The 22,858-nt window shown below is 38.4% G+C and overlaps 1 protein-coding gene across 1 annotated transcript; it reads left to right on the forward strand.

The window, feature by feature from the left end:
* Positions 1 to 6,234: 6,234 nt before the first annotated feature.
* Positions 6,235 to 17,773, forward strand: LOC143363970 (TWiK family of potassium channels protein 18-like). Its single transcript, XM_076804500.1, has 4 exons — positions 6,235 to 6,244; positions 6,553 to 6,758; positions 9,725 to 10,001; positions 17,491 to 17,773. Exons 1-4 carry the CDS (start codon positions 6,235 to 6,237, stop codon positions 17,769 to 17,771), a joined length of 774 nt encoding a protein of 257 aa, XP_076660615.1. The 3' UTR covers positions 17,772 to 17,773.
* The last annotated feature ends 5,085 nt before the right edge of the window (positions 17,774 to 22,858 follow it).

Here is a 22,858-nt window from a genome sequence, read left to right on the forward strand (position 1 = left end):
GTTCTTAAAGGAAACAAAATTACTGACAAAAATATCATAATAGACTATATGTCAACCACATGTTTCTCAATCAGACTATATGCTACTTTGCACCGGTCATTCTCTCTGAATATTTTTTCCCGTATCATGAAAAGCAACCGAGCCACATATTTTAACTGCTCAAGTTAGACAAGACACCCTGCGTGCTATATTGCATGTAGTATAGACTGGAGTTGCGTGTGTTTCTGTTGTTATGGGGTCCATTACATTGTACAAAACTGGGACTTGAAATTAGGCACAGGGTTAAACATATTTGATTTCTGCTGCATTTTCACTGTGTACAGCGAATAACATTCTTCTGGAGCATTGATCTGGGATATGTTTAATTGAAATCAACTGTCATTTACCGGGATCGAGTGGAAGTTCAAAAGTGGACGAGTTTCTTGGTCGAACAATCAGACAACTTGTTAAACTTGAACATGTTCCCAATGAGTTCTTTGAGTTTCGCTACACCACGTTCAAGTGAATTCGAACTCGTAAAGCATGAACAAGCATCTCACTTTGTGACGGTGACCAATCTTAGCCAAACAAAAATTCGTCAAAGTTTCGTGGAGACACATTTTTCTAAATCCTGGATATAGTAAGATCGATCGTCTCTTATCAACTCGTATTATTTTTAATTTTTAGATATATGAATTATATTTAACCAGTTAGTAAAATGAGGGAGGCTAATGCAATGAAGTGACAGGGGGATAGGAAAATTAAAGACTACAGAGGTGAAATAAGTAAGAAGAACAGTTTAGAACAGAGCTGCTCAATATGCCTACACTCCTCGTCAGAAAGATAGCCCAGGTGTGCTATGTTTAATTTCTCAATGACGCATGTAAAGTTTTACGTTTGTGACGTATAATATCAAAACTTTATGAGCTCAGAATATGCGGGTCGTTGAAAATAATTAAAAATATTATAAGGTTTAGTGTGCAACAAAAAAAAATTGTTTTACTTTAAGAAAGAAATGATAGCACATGTACAATAAGAAAATAATAATGAATATAAATTTTAACTAACAATAATTACTTATCAAACATATATACTTATTTAATAATGGGTACATCCTCCTTTATTTTCTATTACTTCTATTGTACGATTTGGTATCGATTTATATAGTTTTTGGATGTAATTTTGACATTCGCGTACAATTGCATTTTTCAATTCTTGTACGTGTTGATACTGCTTTCCATTCGGGTATACGCCGCGAACAAGTTCTGCCCAGCAATTTTCAATAATATTAAGGTCCGGGGAGCGTGCAGGCCACGGCAAAACAGATATATTATTTTCATTAAAATATGATTGGACCAATCTTGATGTGTGTACAGATGCATTATCTTGTTGAAAGATGTAATCAGGTCCAGAGATGCATTCTGCATGATTATTTATTTGTTCTTTGATTAAATTTATGTATTGGACACTATTCATTCTCCCATTGATGAACTTGATACTTGTCGTGCCGAAATAACCGATGCCGGCCCAAACCATTACGCTGCCTCCTCCCATTTGTCGTCGGATTGCTGACATTGTCCCTTTTCTTATGTCATGAAAATAATATTCGAACCCATCAGGACCATCCAGGTTAAATTTTTTTTCGTCCGAAAATAGTACTCTTTTCCATTTTTTTCCCAATGCACTCTTTCTTTTGCAAAGCGTAAACGTTCTGCTTTGTGTTTCGTTGTTAACGGAGGTTTCTTTTTTAATTTTAGCCTCTTAATATTTTTGCAGGATAATAGAACTCGACGAACACTCGAAACACTGGCACTAACACTAGATTTTCCATTATTTGCTTCGTTGTTAACTGCGAGTTGGAAGCTACACGCATAATTGCTCGATGACGGCCGACCAGTACTTTTCTTTTTGCCATAATCTTCAACATTTTTTTAAGCAATTGTGTATTACTTTACGACTTCTTTTTATTACTTTCGATATTTTCGCTACTGATAACTGTTGCTGTTTTAGTTCAAGAATTTGCTTTTTTTCAGACTCGTTTAATTTTTTTCCGCGTCCCATACTTACAAATTTATATAATATTGTACTGTAATCTTTACTCGTTGATAGATCATGAAATACTGAGCATTTCTAAACATATTAACAGAGTGTGCTATCATTTCGACCTTAGTATGGAACAGTTTTTCTTTGTTGTATACAAACATCTACGACATTGTGATTTATTTCCAGCAAGCCGCATATTCTGAGCTCATAATATTGTTTTGATATTGTACGTTACAGACGAAAAATTTTACATGCGTCATTGAGAAATTAAAGATAGCACACCTGGGCTATCTTTTCGACGAGGAGTGTATTAGCGGGCAAGTGGGCACGCCGATGCCAGTGGGTACAGCAACGGGCAAAGCTACGGACATGTGACTTACAATTAGCGGAGTCGGCAGCTCAGCCGTAGCTGGCCACGTAGCTGTGACAATGCGTGTGACAAATGCATGCAGCCTTGCCCGCAGAGGCGTGGCTTCGCGTCCGCCGTGCCGTTCTGTGTATATGCCCAAGCAGAGTCGCCAGATCAAGACTTGTTCTCGCACTCTAATTTCCCCTTCTACCGCGCTATTCCCCACACTTCCGTCGCTGCCCGGTCGCGTGACACGTTTCGTCTCTGTCGTGCATACTCCGGTACGAGCAGAGAGAGGGTAAGTTTTTCCCCTCAACTTGTGCTCCTTCCCCTCTTCTGGCGACACTGTCCTCGGGGCAAGAAGATCGCTGCCCGTACGTGCAGACATTGATCAGCTCTGGTTTAGGGACTATTATATGTGTTGTATTTGTGACCAAATACTTTTTGGATTCACTATACATCTTTAAACAAACGTACCTTTCTTAAGTGGTACTTAAAAATTGATTCCCTATTCTGTGTTTACTAAATACTTAATAAACACAATTATAATTTAAACGTATGTTAATGCGTTCTTGAATACACACCTAATAGAATTCAGCATCAGGGAGAGGGGCATTGTAATAAGACTTCCCCTAAGAAGCATTCGTGAATCGAACTATTTACGGATTTCTAGTTTCATTTTTGCTCTACACATTATTGCTCTTCGACTAATAAAACTCGAGCTGACAATCTACCGTAGGTTCTAACAAATGGTAACAGATAACGGATACGAAAAGAGTCACACCGTTGTGAACGATAAGGCGGAACGACATTGACGAATAGGCTTCCGTGCAGTTCCGCGAGGTTTTCGCGAGTACAATTCCATTGGCAATGGACTCGAAACCGCTATCATGCACGGTCCAGAGCAATTCCAATAGGCGATCCATTATCTTTAGCGGCGTCAGACCAATCGATTCGCCACTCTCCTTTTTCTGATTCCGTCCCTCCTCCCTCGTAAGGGCCTCCTTCCTTCGCATTTTCATTTTCGCGAAATGTTAAATGTCATTTATATATATATTTTTTTTTCTAAACCGGCTACAATGCGCCGCACAGACAAATTTTTGATTTTTATGAAAAAAAAAATTGTTTTTGAATAGCCTAATATTAAATTTTTTTTCGGAGATACACGCCTGGGAAATAACCTTTTTTCTCCTGGGAATTCATCAGTTTTCAGAGCAATAGTTATGTAATTACTCCGCCTATAATTGAATACTTAGGGGTCTATAAGTTATATGGGTTATTACAAATAGCTTAAACTATTAACTGGCAAAATGAATTTTTCACAAATGTTGTTTAACAGTAAGTAATATAGACTAACCGGAAGCCACGTTGCGTTGCGCTCATTTTTCATTTATGCAGGAATACAAAAAATCCTTTAAGAGACATCGATGTGACACTAATCATTTTGGCAAGGTGTAATACTGATCTAACTTTGAGACCCTTGGGTGCAATGTAAGTTTAAAAATCAACTTTCAGAATTTCCAAGAATGAATCGCGCGGAAGTTACGATTATTTAATGTTTCAGGTGAAATTTTTTAAGGATATATCATAAATAATATAGGAAAATCTGAAATAGTTAATTAGAATTAATTTTTTAAATAAAAAATTTAATAATAATTTTTTTACGTTAAATAAACAAAGTTTTCGTTCACTGGACCACTGTCGCAAAATTGCAACAAAAACGGAAAAACGAAAGAAGAGAAGTGAAAAAAATATGTAAAAATAAACTATAATAAATAAATAATAATAAATTAACGATAGATAATAATAAGAGGGACTAACGGCACTCCATTTGAAGGCGTTGCCTAGTTATGCATTTTGATTGTCTCACTGGTCAATAAAAGAAATGATAATCGCATCTTGAAATCACTGTAATAATGATCGTTGTTTCAGTGATAAGTAACTTTTTGTAATTAATATTTGTTGTTAATTTATTATCATTCATTTATTACAATTCATTTTATATATATTAAAGATAATTAATTTTTATCTAACGGTTTTGTCATTCTCTTCCCTCCACTTTTCTCCCGTTGTTCCTTCCATGTTCATTGATCCCTCAAAATCAAATCAGATTCTGATAGTGTATTTAATTTGCATTTTTGGTCATAAATATCATTGTCATTATTAGACCAAAAACGCGTGACCAAAAACACAGTAGAATAAAAGTATTGAAATGTTTTTTTATAAATTCATATACAGGATGTCTCACCTAACTCGAACATCTAAAGTATCTCGCTTGTTTTTTATGACAGAAAAAATTGCAGAGGAAAACACATTAGTTGGTTCAGAGGGGCAAATATTATAATAGGCAAAAAAAATTGTTGAAGGTTATATTTTTTGAGATTTCAAGGTCATCGATGTTTTTTTAAATGGAATTATATATTTTTATTATCGCTATATGATAGCCAAGGTCAAGACGAATTCAACGACCTGTAATATTATCACCTCCGCGTGAACCTTGAGTTTGTTATCACCAACGATTATACACCACACATTTACACTCCATAGACGCTGGTGTACAACTTGTCGAAGTAATTTCGGGTTTTCAATGCACCAATAATGCATATTATGTGTATTCAGTTGTCCATGGTTAGAAAAAGTAGCTTCGTCAGTAAAGAGAACGTCATAAAAGAAATGTTCATTTCTTTGTATTTGCTGCAATGTCCATGTACAAAAAGCAACACGATTCTCAAAGTCATTGCCACCAAGCTCCTGATGTAAGGAAATATGGTATGGATGAAAATGACGTTGCAATATTCGGGACACACTTGCTTTGCAAATGCCTAAGAACGTCCAATTTTTCGACAACTTGTAGTAGGATCAATATTGACTGTAGCCAATACAAAAGTTTCGGCACCTTCTCCAGTAGCAGGCTTTGCTCGTCTTCTGTTTAGTGGTTTAACACTCCCTGTTCTACAAAACAATTGAACAATGCGGTCAAAACTTTGTCGAGGACGATGATTTCTCTCAGGGTATCTTTCTGCGTACAGTTGAGATGATTGTACTGAGTTACTTTTAGCCTCACCCATAAACTAAAATCATCTCTATCTTTTCTGCATCACTGTACACTATCGTTTCAGAGAAGTAACGTTATCTTTCACAATCAAATAAATCCCGAAGAATTTCTTAAACGTACTGATATCAGTCATCATAAGGAGAAGAATTTGTATCAGTGTTTACAATTTATTGTAAGCGTGTTTACAGTCAATAGTCAAAGTTCAAGAACATTTCGTGAAACCCTAGGGGACATGTCATCGTTGTTTCACTATTTAGGTCAAGTGTCCTACTTTTATGAATTTTTCGTACTCGACGTCACGTGAAGGTGATAATATTACAGGTCGTTGGATTCGTCTTGACCTCGGATATCATATAGCGATACTAAAAATATATCATTCCATTGAAAAAAACTTCGATGATCTTGAAATCTCAAAAAATATAACCTTGAACACATTTTGTTGCTTATCGTAATATTTGTCCCCCTGAAGCAACTAATGTTTTCCGTTGACATTTTTTTCTATCATAAAAAACAAGCGAGATATTTTAGATGCTCGAGTTATGTAAAACACCCTGTATAAAAACGTGCATGAACTTTTCAATCTGTATAGTTTACACTTTACTAAGTTTCAATTTATAATATTTTCGAGAAAAACCGTGTCTTCAGTTTTCCACCCACTACATCATGCACCACATCTGAGAAAAATGATTGATGGGTTATAAAAGCATCAGCATTATCCACGGTTTATTGTTATACGATTTCTTTTTACGAAAATATAATAGTTTAAATATCGACAACTTATCGAAAATTGGAAATTTACTGTTCAATTATGCCTTCTGGTACCGCTGTACTTTGAAACTGAAAAAAACGCTTTAAGAATTTAGACCTGAAGTATCTCTTTTAAAAAATTCAACGCTTGAAAGGCTACCAGATAATTGATATTTTAAGGGTTAAAGACGTGAAAGGCGTTTCGACTCTTTAATAAACTGATGAAGTTCATTGAAAACTTAAAAAGTTTCACTTTGGAAGCTACTCAAGCTTCACTTGAATAAAAACACACTTTCCATTCAGTGTGTACTTACTTGGGAAACCTAACGTAATTTCGGCAATACTTACCCTATCTAAATACTTAATGATCTTTCTCCAGGTTGCGGTAGCATAACGCCGAAATCCACGTGGGGTAAAATCGCGACCATGGGTTACGCCAGCCTCGGGATCCCGTTGACTGTGGTTTACCTATCGAGCGCCGGAGGTCTGTTATCCAGATGTGCCAGAGGTGTCTTTACACATGCTCTTTGCTGCTGCCTTTGTTCGAATTGCGGCTATTGTTGCTACGATGAAAGAAGAATGGAGGTGAGCGAAGAAACATTAATTGATAGAATATTTCTCGTAAAATGTCAAATGAAACACATCTATACTACAGGTACAATTAACTATTACATTGTCCCGAATCTAAACTCTGGAAGTTCCATATTATTCGAATTCAAACGAGTATTGATTAAAGATTTTTTACTTTTCATACATATACAATACATATATTGCTCTTTGCTTTGTTGCTCTCTTACAATTAACAATGTCTTGATAGGTGGAAGTCATTTGTATCCCAAATAGATACAGATTTTGCATGAACTCTGCACTCGTACAGGAACGAAAGGACAAGGAAATATATTTGCTGTTTATAAATGAATATATTACAATTTAAAGATTATTAGAAATTATTGGAAGTTTTAGTAAAACAATGTGATAACCTATTAATTTTAGAGGAATTCAAAACGATCGTGAAAAAAAAGAAAATAGTGGAGAGTCTTGCACACGTAAATTCCTTAGGCATATGTATATACAGTCAGTCAAAAAAGTCTCCGTACACCGTACAAGAATTTATTTAAAGTTGCATAATTTTAAAGGAAATGGTAATAAATAAATAATTCTTTCGTTATTATATTCAGAAATATAACATTAATTATTAGTGCAAACTAAAAGATGTTACATGCATTTGTTAACAAATAAACGAACGAAAATGACGAGCATAACAAAAATGAGGTCAAAAAAGTCTCCGTACAGAGACTGTGAGCGTGTAAATTTATTTCCTTTGTTAACGGTTCAGCTGAATGTTTACAAATAACTCTCAAGGAAACACTCTATGGTCAAGTATAATTTAGTTGCTTGGCTGTTAGCAAGAATAAAAGACGTTTTCGCGAAAAAATTTCTCCGAAATGGAAGTACCACTTGCGACCAAAGATTTAATTATAAAATTAAGAGAAGATTCATTATCCATTAGAAAAATAGGTCAAATAGTAAAAAGGACACATTCTTCGGTACAATATATTCTTGAGAAATACGCAAAAACTAAATCTATTCAAAGTTTACAACGTACAGGTCGACCACAAAAATTAGATACTAATCATAAACGTGCAATCCTACGAACAATTCGTTGTGATCCACAAACGAGTGCACCAATATTGGCCAGTATGATAGAAAATGACTATAATATAAAAGTAGTGTCTGAAACTATTCGAAATGTTATGAGAAAAGCTGGATACAATAGTCGTACAGCCAGGAGAACACCGTTCGTAAGTAAAGTTAATAAAAGAAAACGTTTTGAATTTGCAAAGGCACACGTTAATAAGGATCAAAGCTTTTGGAATAATGTTATATTTAGTGATGAATGTAAATTCACTATTTTTACTTCGGAGGGAAATGTTAAAGTGTGGAGAAAACCAAATGAACAGATGAAACTCAAAAAACTCCCATCGTTTAAATAAGGAGGCGGCAGCGTGATGGTGTGGGGGTGTATGAGTGTAGCAGGGGTGGGAAATTTAGTCTTTATTGACGGTATAATGGATCAGCATGAATATTTGAACATTTTGAAAGAAAATTTAAAAAACAGTGCCAGAAAATTACATCTTGAAGAGTCGTTTATCTTCCAGCAGGATAACGACCCTAAGCACATGGCTAAGAAAGTAAAGGAATGGGTATTATACAATGTCCCGAAACAGCTGCATACACCTCCACAATCTCCCGACATTAATGCAATCGAACATTTGTGGGGAGAAATAAAAAGAAATTTGAAAAAATACACAATAAAAAACAAGGAAGACCTAAAATCTAATATATTGTTGGAATGGGAAAATATTCAGCCAAGTACAATACAAAAATTAGTTCAAACAATGCCAAAGAGGATGCAAGAAATTATAAAATTAAAAGGCGGCCCAACTGATCACTAATTAACAAATTATGAATAATAGTGTTACATGTACAGAGACTTTTTTGACCTCGTTTTCGTTGAGTTTTACTTTTTCCTTTGTTTATTTGTTAACAAATAAATGTAATATAGCTTTTTTGCACTGTTAATAAATGTTACGTTTGTGAACATAATAACGCAAGAATTATTTATTTATTACCATTTCCTTTAAAATTGTGCAACATTAAATAAATTCTTGTACGGTGTACGGAGACTTTTTTGACTGACTGTAGGTACTGATGCATGAAAAGATGTATGATGTTCAATCCTCATGAGACCGAAAAGCGATACATTTCTCTTGCACGGTAAAATATGAATATCTTCACTATTATACAGAGTGAATGTAAACTGTGGTACAGCAGGAAAGTGGAGTTATATTTCTCAGAGGAACAATAACTGATAAGTAGAGCAAATGAGAGATTAAATATTTTAAAATACATGAAATACAACACTTATTATTTACGTAATGTTAAAAAGGTACCTACATCATATTCATACATATATTATTTTGATCAATATACATATATACAGGGTCCCCCCGTTAAGTTATGTCACCATTTTTTAGGCATTTCCGATAGTGCAATTAAAAAATGTTTTTAGACAAAAGTTTGTCAATACTTGGCGAGTTACACGTCCGCATATTCTTAAATCTAAAAAAATGCTGTTTACGTAAAAAAGTAAAGGTCACCTTGACTTTTTTAAATGGCACCACACGTTTTGGACATAATAGAATTGTTGCTGACGTCGAGATGAAAGAGATGACGTCGTAAATGAAAATATTTTCCATATTGAAAAACTGAATAATGATAATAATAGAAGCATAGAAGAATTTGTTCGATCGAAATTTCACGAAACAATCCTCAAGTATAACCCTTCCTTTGGCGTCTCTAGATGTATGTAATCCTCGAATAATTTGTGTATTTTTTTATTTGCAAATCCGTGTACACAAAGTTTATCTTTCCATGTTGATCTTGATAAGATCAATTTGGAAAGGAATATTGCAAAACAGTGCGGGAAAGTGAAGGCACTTTCTTGGTAGATCGATCTTAAAATTGCTTTTAAATTGACATGGGCCCAGGAGAAGGAGAGACGAATGAGGAAGAAAAGGCAGCAGGAAGAAGTGGCTCAGCAGCAACAGCAATTGCAGTTACAGGAGCCCTTTTATGTCCGCGCAAATGCGTCAACGTTCACGAGCACAGTGGCCAGCCCAAAGGACGAAGTGTCGAGTCTTGGCTCCGGTGACAGGCCAAACGTTACTATACTCGCACCAATCAGCATTTGTCTCGGTGCAATACTGTGCTACATTGTGGCAGGCGCTTTTACTCTGCACAAGTTGGACGACTGGTCCTTTGTGGGTACGTTGCAAAAGAGAATCCCGATTTTTCCCGAACGAAACGCATTGCCTCAAAAGGGATATATAGTCAACGATATGCATCAGAAAATGTCAAAAATTATTTAACGTGCCTTACCTACCACGGAAGTGAATTTCTAATTTTCATAGAGATTAGTATATTCCAATTAAAAACGATTACCTGATGAAATATTTACTGATTTACTGATTGAATGCGGACGATAAAGAATTCAGATAGCATCGGTTCGGATAATCGTGCTTATGCTACATCGTCAATTAAACAAATAAATATGATCCAAATCGTATTAAGTTTGGCCTCTTTATGTTCAGAAAAATGTCACAAATATAGTGGTGAAAATCTCATGAAAAAATAAGTAAAACCAATAAAGTTTTGTCATTACATTAGTAATGTCTCAACGATCATGTCATACTATCGTGGGAAAATTTTTCTCTCCCATATATTTATAGGGACATTACACTGTGGTCCTTTATTTTAATAGCAATATTGTGTGTTGAAAATCAGTAACAAAAAGAGTCCAATTTTTCCAAAATTGAGATTTTGATACCTGTAAAATGTTTCTAGAAAATGAGGCCAAACTTTTTTAGAAAAATCCCAAAATTAACTTATTTTTGGAAGAAATTTTTTCAGCAGAACTATTATACTTTTTACATTACGATTTTGCGCACACATTTATGGGTATTTGAAGTACATAAATTGTTTTTTTTTTTTTAATCAAAAACAATAAAAATGACGAGTTATATACATTTTTATGAAGTATGTTTTAGAAAATATTTGTTGAGCGTTGCCATGATTCTGGTCCTTTTGCTTCTGTTGGTTGAAAACCAAAAAATGATGAATTATATTTAATCAGTACACATAAATGTGACTAAGTCCGAATCAAAATAAATTGAAAATCTTGATTATTTACAAAATGGAGGAATTTTCAATTTTGATTTTTGTAATATTTCTCCGCGTTTAATATCATTATTTAATGTGTAACTATTAAGAGCCAAGACTCCGTAATTCACAATGAGGTAGAGTGACTACGTTACCGACAAAATTAGGCGGAACATGATTTTACGTGTCTCAACTTTTCGTCCTTATATGAGAATATTTTTCACTGGGGAAGGGCTCACTCTAAAGAGGAGTGTTCAATCTAACGCTCTGGTCATGAACGGACGAAACTATGCAGATATTTGGCAATATAAATATTAGAAGTAGACCAAAAACCGCACAATGTACATGCCGTGCAATCCAAGCATTTTTATGCCATTGGATTAGTTTTCTGGAGGAAATCGAGAGTAGCGCACGCTAGAAAATATCTCCAGAAACAAATTGAGCTATTTTTTGTCTTGATTCTCTGCGAAATAAAGCCAAAAACTTGAAACACGTTTCTGGCGTCAGAATTCATAATACATATCGATAATGCAGAGCAAAACATGTGACAACGACCCGTCGGATCAAACCAAAACGGATCTTAAGTCTGTGTCTGAAGACTGTGAACGGAAATTATACAGCAGTTACCGACCTGCTGACTCTGAAAAAGTCACGTGTGGCGGACCCCTTGGAGAAGGGTTCATCGGACCCAGGTAGGAGCGTCGTTTGCAGGCTGGGACCTTGGACGCACTTGGTCGCCAGGCCCAAGCTCTTCCCGAGCGCACACTTAGTCGCCGGAAGTCTTTTCCTACCTGGGGTGCACATTTGGCGACCAGGTTCGGGGTTTTTCCTTGGCGTGCACATTTGGCCGCCAACCCTTGACTTTCGCCAGGACACGGATGTTCGGTGCAAGGACACGAACTTTCTCCAAGGGGCACGTACAGGAAGCGACATCCCCACTCCAGAAGTTTCCTTGTTCGAAGGAAATTTCTGGAGGCGCGGGGGACTAGATATAAGCACGGATTCTGACGGATGAAGAGGTCAGTCTGTAAGGTCAGTTAGTTCAGGTCAGTCTGTAAGGTCAGTTAGTTCAGGTCAGTCTGTAAGGTCAGTTAGTTCAGGTCAGTCTGTAAGGTCAGTTGTTTCATTGTTATTTCATTTGTTGTTGCTTGTTACGTCGTTAAGTTTTTGTTGTTCATTTAATAAATGTTTATTGGTATATTGGGTGAATTCTCTATCTAACATCCAAACCACGACACATACCAAATTGGTGACCCCGTGTTTGTGCACGTATATTATTTTTTGTTTCTTGCGCGAATACGGTCCGTAACAAGCGAACGATGACGGATCCACGGAACAACTCTTCGGGATCTACGGGTCGTGAGACGACGTCCGCGATCGTCACAACGATGCGGATTCCGCCGTTCTGGCCGGAAAAAGTTGCACTTTGGTTCAACCACCTGGAATCCCAGTTCTTGATCGGAGGAATAACCAAGGACGAGGTGAAGTTCGGTTACGTGGTTTCGCAACTGGACTTGAAATACTCGGAAGAGGTCGAAGACATTATTTGCAAACCTCCCGCCGAGGACAAATATGAGCAAATAAAAACAGCATTGATCAAGAGGTTGTCCGACTCAGACGGCACAAGAGTTCGTAAACTTTTAGAAGCCGAAGAAATTGGTGACAGGACTCCAACACAATTTTGGAGGCACATCAAGAAGTTGGTGGGCACCTCGGTCAATGACGAATTCCTGACCGAGATATGGAAGAATCGTCTTCCTGTCTGGACACAACAAGTATTGGCGGCAACTAAGGAAACGTCAGGTGACGCGTTGGCTGCCATAGCAGACAAGGTCCACGAGATCCAACCTGGAAGGAACAAGGTGGCAACAGTGTCGGAGCACGAGGGAAACAACGCGGATATGAAGATGCTCCTAGCAAAAATGCAGGAAATGCAAATGCAGATTAATGCATTGTCCCGTGGACGGGACAGGGAGCGAAAGAAATTTTTCCCAAGAAGACAAAGGAGTTCCTCACGATCTTCCATCCGCGAGAAAATGAAAACCGATAAATGGCTATGCAAGTACCATTTCAAGTTTGGAAAGGACGCACACCGTTGCATCAAACCCTGCAATTGGCAGGAAAACTAACGGGACCGTCGTCATCTGAGGCGGCTGCGTGCGGTGGTCCTAAGAGCGGCCGGATATTTGTAAAGGACTCCATTACGAAGACACGTTTCTTGATAGACACTGGTGCGGATTTGTGTGTTTTCCCGCGTTCAGGTGTGGACCGGCGCGTGAAAGAAGACACGTATGAACTTTGTGCCGCAAATGGGTCGAGAATCAAGACGTATGGTACCATGGCCATGCGATTGAGTTTCTCGCTACGTCGGGAGTTCCTATGGGATTTCGTGATCGCGGATGTGGAAACCCCGATCATAGGAATGGACTTCCTGGCACATTACAACCTACTGGTGGATCCACGACATCAACGTTTGATCGACGCGACAACGTCATTGTTCGTGGCAGGAGCACCAGCACCAGGGAGCGAGCCGACAATAAGGACCATCACCGGGGATTCGAGGTACCACGGTCTACTCAGGGAATATCCAGAGTTGACCCGACCGCCGGTCTTCAGGAGAAAAGCGGTAAGACACAACGTGGAACATTATATCGAGACAACGTCGGGACCGCCGGTTTATTGTAAGCCACGACGATTGGCACCGGATCGTTTGAAAGAGGTGAGGGCGGAATTTGACCTCATGCTTCGGCAAGGCATTATCCGTCCCTCCAAAAGCCCATGGGCCTCGCCGTTACACGTAGTTTTAAAAAAGGACGGGACATTGCGTCCGTGCGGCGACTACCGGGCACTAAACGCGAGAACCGTACCAGATAGATATACGCCTCCACACATCGAAGATTTCGGGCAGAGACTTCACGGGAAGTCAGTTTTTTCGAAAATCGATCTAGTTCGGGCGTATCATCAGATTCCTGTCGCGACGCAGGACGTGGAAAAAACGGCAATCGCGACGCCATTCGGGTTATTTGAATTTCTAGTTACGCCATTCGGGTTGAGAAACGCGGCGCAAACGTGTCAGCGTTTCGTAGACGGAATCATACGCGATTTAGATTTTGTTTACGCGTATGTCGACGATTTCCTTATTGCATCGAATAACGACCAGGAACACGAAAAACATTTGAGAATTTTATTTGACCGGTTTTTAGAATACGGTGTCGTTATTAACCCCGGAAAATGCATTTTCGGGGTCGAGGAAATATCATTCCTGGGGTATTCGGTGAATAAGGAAGGCGTCAAACCGATGGCTGAACGGGTCGATAGCATTAACAAATTCCCGCGTCCGCAAACAATTAAAGAGCTACGTAGATTCCTGGGTATGATTAATTTCTATCGCCGTTTCATACCAAACGTAGCAAACATTTTGCATCCATTAAATAATTTACTGAAGGGATCAAAGAGAAGTTCGGAAACTATAGCCTGGTCTAGCGAAAGTGAAAAAGCATTTGCATTAGCTAAGACGACTCTTGCTGATGCAACTTTGCTAGTGCATCCTGCTCCAGGGGCAGCGATTAGCATCGTGGTAGATGCATCGGACGTTGCTGTTGGAGCAGTGATTCAGCAGAAGGTTGACAAAATTTGGCAACCATTGGCATTCAGCGCAAAATCCCTTACGGAAGCACAGAAAAAGTACAGTGCATATGATCGAGAATTGCTGGCAGCTTACATAGCGGTAAAAAGATTTAAGCATTTTATAGAAGGCCGAAATTTCATTTTGTTTACCGATCACAAGCCTCTTACGTTCGCCTTTCAACAGAATTTGGATAAATGTTCACCTCGACAATTTAGATATTTAGACTTTATTGGACAATTCACTACGCGGATATTACATATTAAAGGTATAGACAACAGTGTTGCAGATGCATTGTCGAGGATAGAGGCAATTACAGCAATTCCCGATCATAGTGTTTTAGCAAAAGAGCAAGAGAGCGATCTTGAATTAACAGAAATGCTTAATACAAATTCAACATCCCTTCAGTTGAACAAAATATATTTTCCGGACCAAAATGTTTATTTAGTATGCGACGTTGCTAACGGATGGGTCAGACCGTACGTTCCTAATTGTTTGAGACGCAGCATTTTTGATGCGCTGCACGGGATGTCGCATCCCGGGATTAGGACGACGCAGAAATTAGTTTCGCGACGGTTCGTTTGGCCATCGGTTAACGTCGACTGCAGAAAATGGGCGCGTTGTTGTATCCAGTGCCAACGCGCGAAAGTATCAAGACATGTGTCCGCTCCGGTTGGAAATTTCGACACCACCGGCAGCAGATTCGAACATGTACATATAGATTTAGTTGGTCCATTACCCTATTGTCGCGGTTTTAGGTATATTTTTACTATGATCGATCGTTTTTCGCGGTGGCCGGAAGCCGTACCGATTGCAGAAATCGACGCGAAAACCGTTGCGAGCGTTTTTATTAGTACATGGATTGCACGTTTTGGGGTACCTTTGAGAATTACAACAGATCAGGGACGCCAATTCGAGTCGCACCTGTTTAAAGAGCTCGCACAGATAATAGGGACAGACCACCTTAGAACGACCGCCTACCATCCGCAAGCAAATGGTATGGTGGAAAGGTTTCATCGTCAGCTTAAGACAGCAATAAAATGCCACGCGACCGATGATTGGGTAGAGACCTTACCTGTGGTCCTGCTCGGTGTACGGTCAAGTGTTAAAGAGGATTTGGGAGCAACGGCCGCAGAAATGGTTTATGGGACAGGTATCAGGTTACCTGGCGAATTTTTCGTTTCGTCCAGGATTGAAGCATCGTCGGTATGGGTTGAAGAGTTTCGGAGACGAATGTCGAAAGTGAGACCTTCCTCAGTGATTCGACACGGCGAGCGCAAAACATTCATTTTTAAAGAATTGGATACTGTCCCATATGTGTTCCTGCGGCACGATGCGTTAAAAAGCTCATTATATCCAACATATGATGGCCCATATAAAGTACTGCAACGTGGCGACAAAACTTTCGTAATAGATATCGGTGGAAAACGAGTAACGGTTTCCATCGACAGGATTAAACCTGCGTTTGTATTGGCTGACGATGACAATAATAGCAATATTGAGCAAAGCCCCCATAGTCAGGTACCTCACAGCGAAATTATTGTTTATACCGAAAATAGAAGTAGAGTCAACAATCGAGATCAAGCGCCAACGGATGCGCGATTTACAACTCGCAGCGGTAGGCGCGTTCGATTTCCGGATAGGTACCAGGCCGCTTTTTAGAAATAAGAGTTTCTGTATATACTCTATTCGTTATTCTGTATTTAGGTAGTTACCCAACAGTAGTGGTTAAGTTTGTATTATTGTAGGTTAGGGTTAGTACTTTGATTTATATTCACGGTAGAATACAGCAATAGTGTAGAATATAGGTATATATATTATCTCGTTTATTAGGGTCGTTGGCACTGGTAGGGGGGTGATGTGGCGGACCCCTTGGAGAAGGGTTCATCGGACCCAGGTAGGAGCGTCGTTTGCAGGCTGGGACCTTGGACGCACTTGGTCGCCAGGCCCAAGCTCTTCCCGAGCGCACACTTAGTCGCCGGAAGTCTTTTCCTACCTGGGGTGCACATTTGGCGACCAGGTTCGGGGTTTTTCCTTGGCGTGCACATTTGGCCGCCAACCCTTGACTTTCGCCAGGACACGGATGTTCGGTGCAAGGACACGAACTTTCTCCAAGGGGCACGTACAGGAAGCGACATCCCCACTCCAGAAGTTTCCTTGTTCGAAGGAAATTTCTGGAGGCGCGGGGGACTAGATATAAGCACGGATTCTGACGGATGAAGAGGTCAGTCTGTAAGGTCAGTTAGTTCAGGTCAGTCTGTAAGGTCAGTTAGTTCAGGTCAGTCTGTAAGGTCAGTTAGTTCAGGTCAGTCTGTAAGGTCAGTTAGTTCAGGTCAGTCTGTAAGGTCAGTTAGTTCAGGTCAGTCTGTAAGGTCAGTTGTTTCATTGTTATTTCATTTGTTGTTGCTTGTTACGTCGTTAAGTTTTTGTTGTTCATTTAATAAATGTTTATTGGTATATTGGGTGAATTCTCTATTTAACATCCAAACCACGACACATACCAAACACGTGACTACCCTTCGCCCTTAATGATATAAACATTTGTGTATTTAGACGATTTATCTGAAATGAATATTCGATAGAATTGAATTGAATTGTATTTTTAATATATTCAGTTGTAATATTAATAATGTACAATTATTGAGATTGTACCGATGCATCTATGAGAATTTGTTCAACAAACTTATTTCTTTGGGCATATATTATTGTAATAATGGCTCAAAATTTAATAGATAAATTCTTGCTATTTTTATAAAGTATTGTAAAGTATCCCATTTTAACGCTTCGTAATCCTAATGTTAAGGATTAAAGAAAATGGATTCTTCGAAAGTTCAAAACCAAAATACCCCCTTAAATCTAGAATCGGAAGGCACTTGGATTGAAGAACCGATAGATTTTCATTTAAGATTACGCCAGCAATGAAAGGGTTATATTGTGCATTTAACCGTCTTGTTTCTTATTTGATCGCAGATGCAAGCTACTTCTGCTTCATGAGCATGAGCACGATTGGGTTCGGCGATATGGTTCCCGGTTCCTACCCCCGTCAGAATCTTTACGAGTCGAGGAACGTAACCATTTGGTTTTGCTCCTGCTACATAATGTCTGGGATCGCAATCACCGCGATGTGCTTCAACATCCTCCATGATGAGATCGTCCATAGGCTCAGCCATCAGGTGGAAAAACCGGAGCCGATCAAAGCCAGTCCAAGTGTGGACGAGCTGTCAACGGATCCTTTCGCGTTGACCTCGTGACAATTTCCGTCTGGCAACCTGTGCCACAGGAACGGCAACGACGAGAACGACATATGCGGAACAGATCCACCTACCAGTCTGTTCGCCCACGAGAACGAAATCAATATCTTAAAGGACTGTTTCAATCAGGTAGACGTCACTAGAGACTGCAAGCCGATTCTGAAGCTCGAGGATCACGTGCCGTCGATTCCTAGTGTTTACATGTTGCCGAAAGTTGACGAAGAGACCGAGGAGAATACGGAGATGTAAAACTTTACACTTCTTGTAGTCCGAACAAGTATGCTTGATCTAGGCAACAATGTGAAAAGTAACCCGGCGGATATAGATGAAACGCAAGATATATGTATGTTAAAAATAGAGTAATACTCGTTCTATTATAACGATATAACGTGTGCACGCGCGTGCTTCAGCGTATAGCGAAAGGTCGTTCGATAAAGTTCATCGTTCGTGTTGATCGCAAGAACAATTTTTTTCAATCGTCTTTCCGACTGAATCTTCTCGGGAAGAGAAATACTCCTTCTAGACCAGTGCCGGGCACGTTTGCTTCAATTCAGGCAAAATCGTCCCCACCATAGCCCGCCCACTATCCCCTTCCAGTGAGCGCCGTTACCGTGGGGCAACGAAAACGCGAGACACCAGCGAACTCGACGAAAGCGTGCGCTGCACGGAGGACCGATTGATGGGGGAAGCAAGCGTTCGAGGGGCCCCAAACGTGCCCAGCACTATTCTAGAGAATCAAGGAATCCATTGTTTTTAAACACTCATTTAAATAACAGATATTTAACTAGCGTTGTCGTGCAGAGTTATTTTCGACTGTACATTAACTGCTCCGAAGAAATAATTCCGAGCGAAACGCAAAATACAAGCAATGTATTCGCATTGCACACGAGAAACACAGAGATTTCAAAGAAAGTACGTAAGTGCAATGTCGGTTCCGAGATTAACATAAAAGTGCTTCTTTATCCCAGTCAATTTCAATCTTGTCGCTCTTATCGAATACAATGTTTCACAATTACAAACTAGCATCAAACTTTTTTTACAATTACTTTTCAACTTTTGTGTTACGATAAGAAAAGGGGTGATTCCACATTTAAAAAATAAGTGGGAAATGTAGAATGAAATTATGTCATATTCTGTTGAATAGGTATCATGTGACAGGTCTGTTCACGACCGACCGATTCTACTCTCTGCAAATGCTAGGCGCGCGGACTTTACGGGTTTTCAAAGACAATTTTCTCGAATACAAAGCCTCGTGTGAACAAATTTTATTCTACATTTTCGACTTATTTTATTACGTAGAATCGCCCCCTTTTCAGTTGTACCACCAATTACACCGATCAATTGGTATATCGAAAACATATAGCAGCCAAGTTCATTTGTTTCAGTCAACCAATTGAAATGGCGATATCCGTGTAAACCGAGCTCAAGCTTAAGCATATAGAGCTAGTATACTCATCGGCACCATGTTTGATAAGTCCGGTAATGGTACCGTAGAAGTTCTAGCAGCAAGTAGGATGTCTTGAAGGTGCACGAAGTGTATCCTAAATGTTCCACGAATTTCGAGAACTGTCTACAAACGTTTCTACGTTAATTCAAGATTGCTCTTAACGAACTTTGTTACTGTACATCAGTTTTGAAAATGAATGACGACATGAGAAATCAAATGAAATATTTTCTAACTGCTGATATAAAAGTGATATAACAATATCGCTGATATAACAATATCGAACGATTTTCTTTTTAATGTGAGTTCAGCAGCTGCATAGTTGTTTCTATTCGGCACTCGGAAATGACATACCAACTTACATTGAAACGGACTCAATGTTTTTACATTACATCCCTACACAGATAAACCTTGTAACTCCATATTTAAACATTCGCAAAATAAAAACATTCTTACTTGTAATATAACTGTATTAATTTCTGTGTCTAGTCCGTGAGATGGAACGTTTCTATGTAATAAAATACGTGTATGCATGCGTATACACATGTACCAGTGTTTCTCATGTTCTACGCATTAAACGATTGTTCACATACAAACGATTTGATTGAAATATTCTCCACCACTGCCGTAAACAAAAACTGTTACCTGTACGAATTTTAACGTATAAGCGCTGATAAATCTAATACCGTAACGGATGAATTTTCTACGAGGAAGGGAATTCGGTAAGCTTTTATACCCGTAATCTGTAAAAGTTCAATTTTTCAAGGAAACTTTAACTTTTGTACATATCTACCATTATTATCGATTTTTACTCGAAAGTTTTTATATTCTATAATACTTTTAACAAATTGTTTGTAGTATAAGTTCGCAGGTTGCCCACAATACCGTGATCGATAATCAAATAACAATTATGAGAATGGAATCGATCACTCCTAGTATAAATATTCCACCGAGCCAACGACTAGACGCAGAAATTATCTGTGACAAATGAAATCACATTCCACTACTGTGCTCAAGAACAATAACTAAAGTACTGTTACAAGATAAGCACTAATCTTTAAGAGTGTTGCGTATGAAACTACCCATATTGTTTAATATTGATATTTGTCATAGACTATGAGATTATGGAGTGCGTAATGTATAGTCTGTTACAGTTAGCTGTAAAATACTGTTGTCCTCGTCGAGTACAATGCAGATCGCATAAATTGCAGAACTTTTTTTTGCTAAATTATAACAATGCAATTGTTTTCCTTCCTTCTCCTTGCCGGTAACTTTTAAAATATTACTTTTACAAATCGAAGAATATTCGATTAATTTCTGATATTTTAGCTACGAGGAAATCCAATAAAAACACAGTGCACCACGTAATACAAACAGTAATTTCATCAACATTTTACTTATAATCAATCAATCTTATGACACACGGCAAAATTATTGAGGTAATATGTGCTCAACGTTCTGGCATTTTCCTACTAACAAGCAAACTTTTTAGTCATCCAAAATTCATACTACAATAGATTGCTAAGATTACCTTGATGACGGTAACATAGTATGGTAAAATGCGCTACGTCACTTAAACTACGCCAAACTTAAATACCAGAGCTATGTATGTTGCACGATTAATCTGCAAAAGGAGAGTTAATTCTAACGAGCCTACAATAAAGGATAAACGATTATTCTGCAATCCTGAAAATAGTGTGTGTGGCATCTGCTCGGTACGTCCGACGAAAAAACCTAGTGTGTAGTGGTGACTTAGAAGTGACCTTTTTCTGTTTCTTGTAACATATCATAAGATGTAAGCGAATGAAATGCTGAGATCTTTTCGCATTGGAAAGGAGGAGAAGAAGAAACAAGTGACCGATAAAACAATCGACACAGTCCCAATCTTTGGATCGCCTAGCATCGGGCCATTGGTTTCGACTGTGCAGCAAAATTGGCAAGCGAATTTCGTACGGCGGCGTCTAATAACAATCGATATTAGCTTGAGCAGTTGCTAGAGTTATCGTTATCACTCCGTTGGTGATTCGATGGAGGATCACGGACGGTAACCAAGCCAAACTTTACTTTGGTACTTGCACCAGCCCATCCAGCCACCGATTCAACCCAGCTAACCGAGCAAACTTCCTCACACTCATTCGATATCATTGTGAAAGACCATACGCGCGTTTCTAGGTGCCGACATTTCGACAATTTATAAGTGTGAGTCACAATTATACTACCTCTGTCGGAAAGTATTCCACCGAATAAATCGAGCATCTCTTCTAAACATTATTCACATACAAAATCTCAATGCTAATGAAATGGCCATCTTTAGTAAAAATAAAACGTTAATTTAGAAATATGTTTTCCTTTTTCTCGGTGGTACGAAAAAATAATCGAAGCAATAAGGGTTAAAAGTGGTCTATATTTATCACATTGCTTACATCATTCTCTGTAACGTTCACATTCAAGTGAAACTGATTGTTTTCTTTGTATATGGCCGACTGTTCTTCTCTATTTCTTTAAACTACGAAAGGATCATTTTTCATTTCGAACAGGGTAAGGGACCCAATTACTGTGACGGTAAGAATTACTGTGCGCCTATATCAGTTATACTTATTTTTAAAGCATAATGAATATAAAAAAGATATATTACATTTTTTCCATTAAAATCAGTTGATATATACATATTTTTTAATATTCATTATGCTTTAAAAATACGTCTGATTAATGTAGGTACAGTAATTGAGTCTCTTACCGTATTCATTCAAATAATTGCTTCAGTTATCGCCTAATTAATGTAGGATTGAGACGGGTAATGGGCTAACAAATTGTTTAATAAAACAAAATTTTATTATATAATGTCCAGAAAATATGATCAACGTTACAATCAACCTCTCACGCTCGTGGTTCGGCGACAAAAGACCGCGAGGCCCGGCACCTCTGAGCATTTTATTTGTTTTTCCGAGTTCTCGAATTTTCCATGATCGTAACGGTCGCCATGCTTCTCGAAGCCTCCCATCGCAACGTTCCGAAACGTCGCATCGAGACACCTTCGAGAGGGAACGCTCGCGCTCCCACATTAATTTTGATTGGAACTACTCTACCAGGAGTAGTAATTTCCCTTTTAATCTCGTAACAGTGGAGACAACGAATCAGCGGACATATCGATGATTTCGTTAAGTTTAAAGATTTGTGACAGGCACACTTGTGAAACAATCTTAATCCTCATATAGTACATTCAGAGTCATTCTGAAACAGTTGTGGCCGTGTTTATTTATGTACTGATTCTTTATCCATTTATGCGATGATTAACATAATTTTATATAAATACAGTAAAAAAAGTACATGAACAAATTGTCAATATTTGGATTATTTTGTTTAAAAAAATAGTACAGCAATACATACACCTGGACTCATTTTAAAGCTCCAAGCCTCTACTTTCGCAGACCACCATTCATTTCTTTTTAGGATACTTGTGCATAATATGAGAGGTGAAAAACTGAGGACGAGTTTTTGGTCGAAAATGCTATACATTGAAAAGTCTGAAAAAGCATAAAAAATTTTGTTTTCTGAATGAATCGATTACAGATTTCAAGATTCAATCTTCCCTTTTACAACGACTGCTTCAAACTTAATTTACGATTTTCTTCTGACTCTTTTA

The sequence above is a fragment of the Halictus rubicundus genome, unplaced genomic scaffold (genome assembly GCF_050948215.1).
Source record: "Halictus rubicundus isolate RS-2024b unplaced genomic scaffold, iyHalRubi1_principal scaffold0198, whole genome shotgun sequence".
Classification (NCBI taxonomy): Eukaryota; Metazoa; Arthropoda; class Insecta; order Hymenoptera; family Halictidae; genus Halictus; species Halictus rubicundus.

Bases quoted from the DNA above. Each gene is read 5' to 3' on its own strand.
- LOC143363970 (XM_076804500.1), top strand. The intron at 6,759-9,724 runs GTGAGCGAAGAA...ACATGGGCCCAG, and splicing joins ACGATGAAAGAAGAATGGAG to GAGAAGGAGAGACGAATGAG. The intron at 10,002-17,490 runs GTACGTTGCAAA...ATTTGATCGCAG, and splicing joins GGACGACTGGTCCTTTGTGG to ATGCAAGCTACTTCTGCTTC.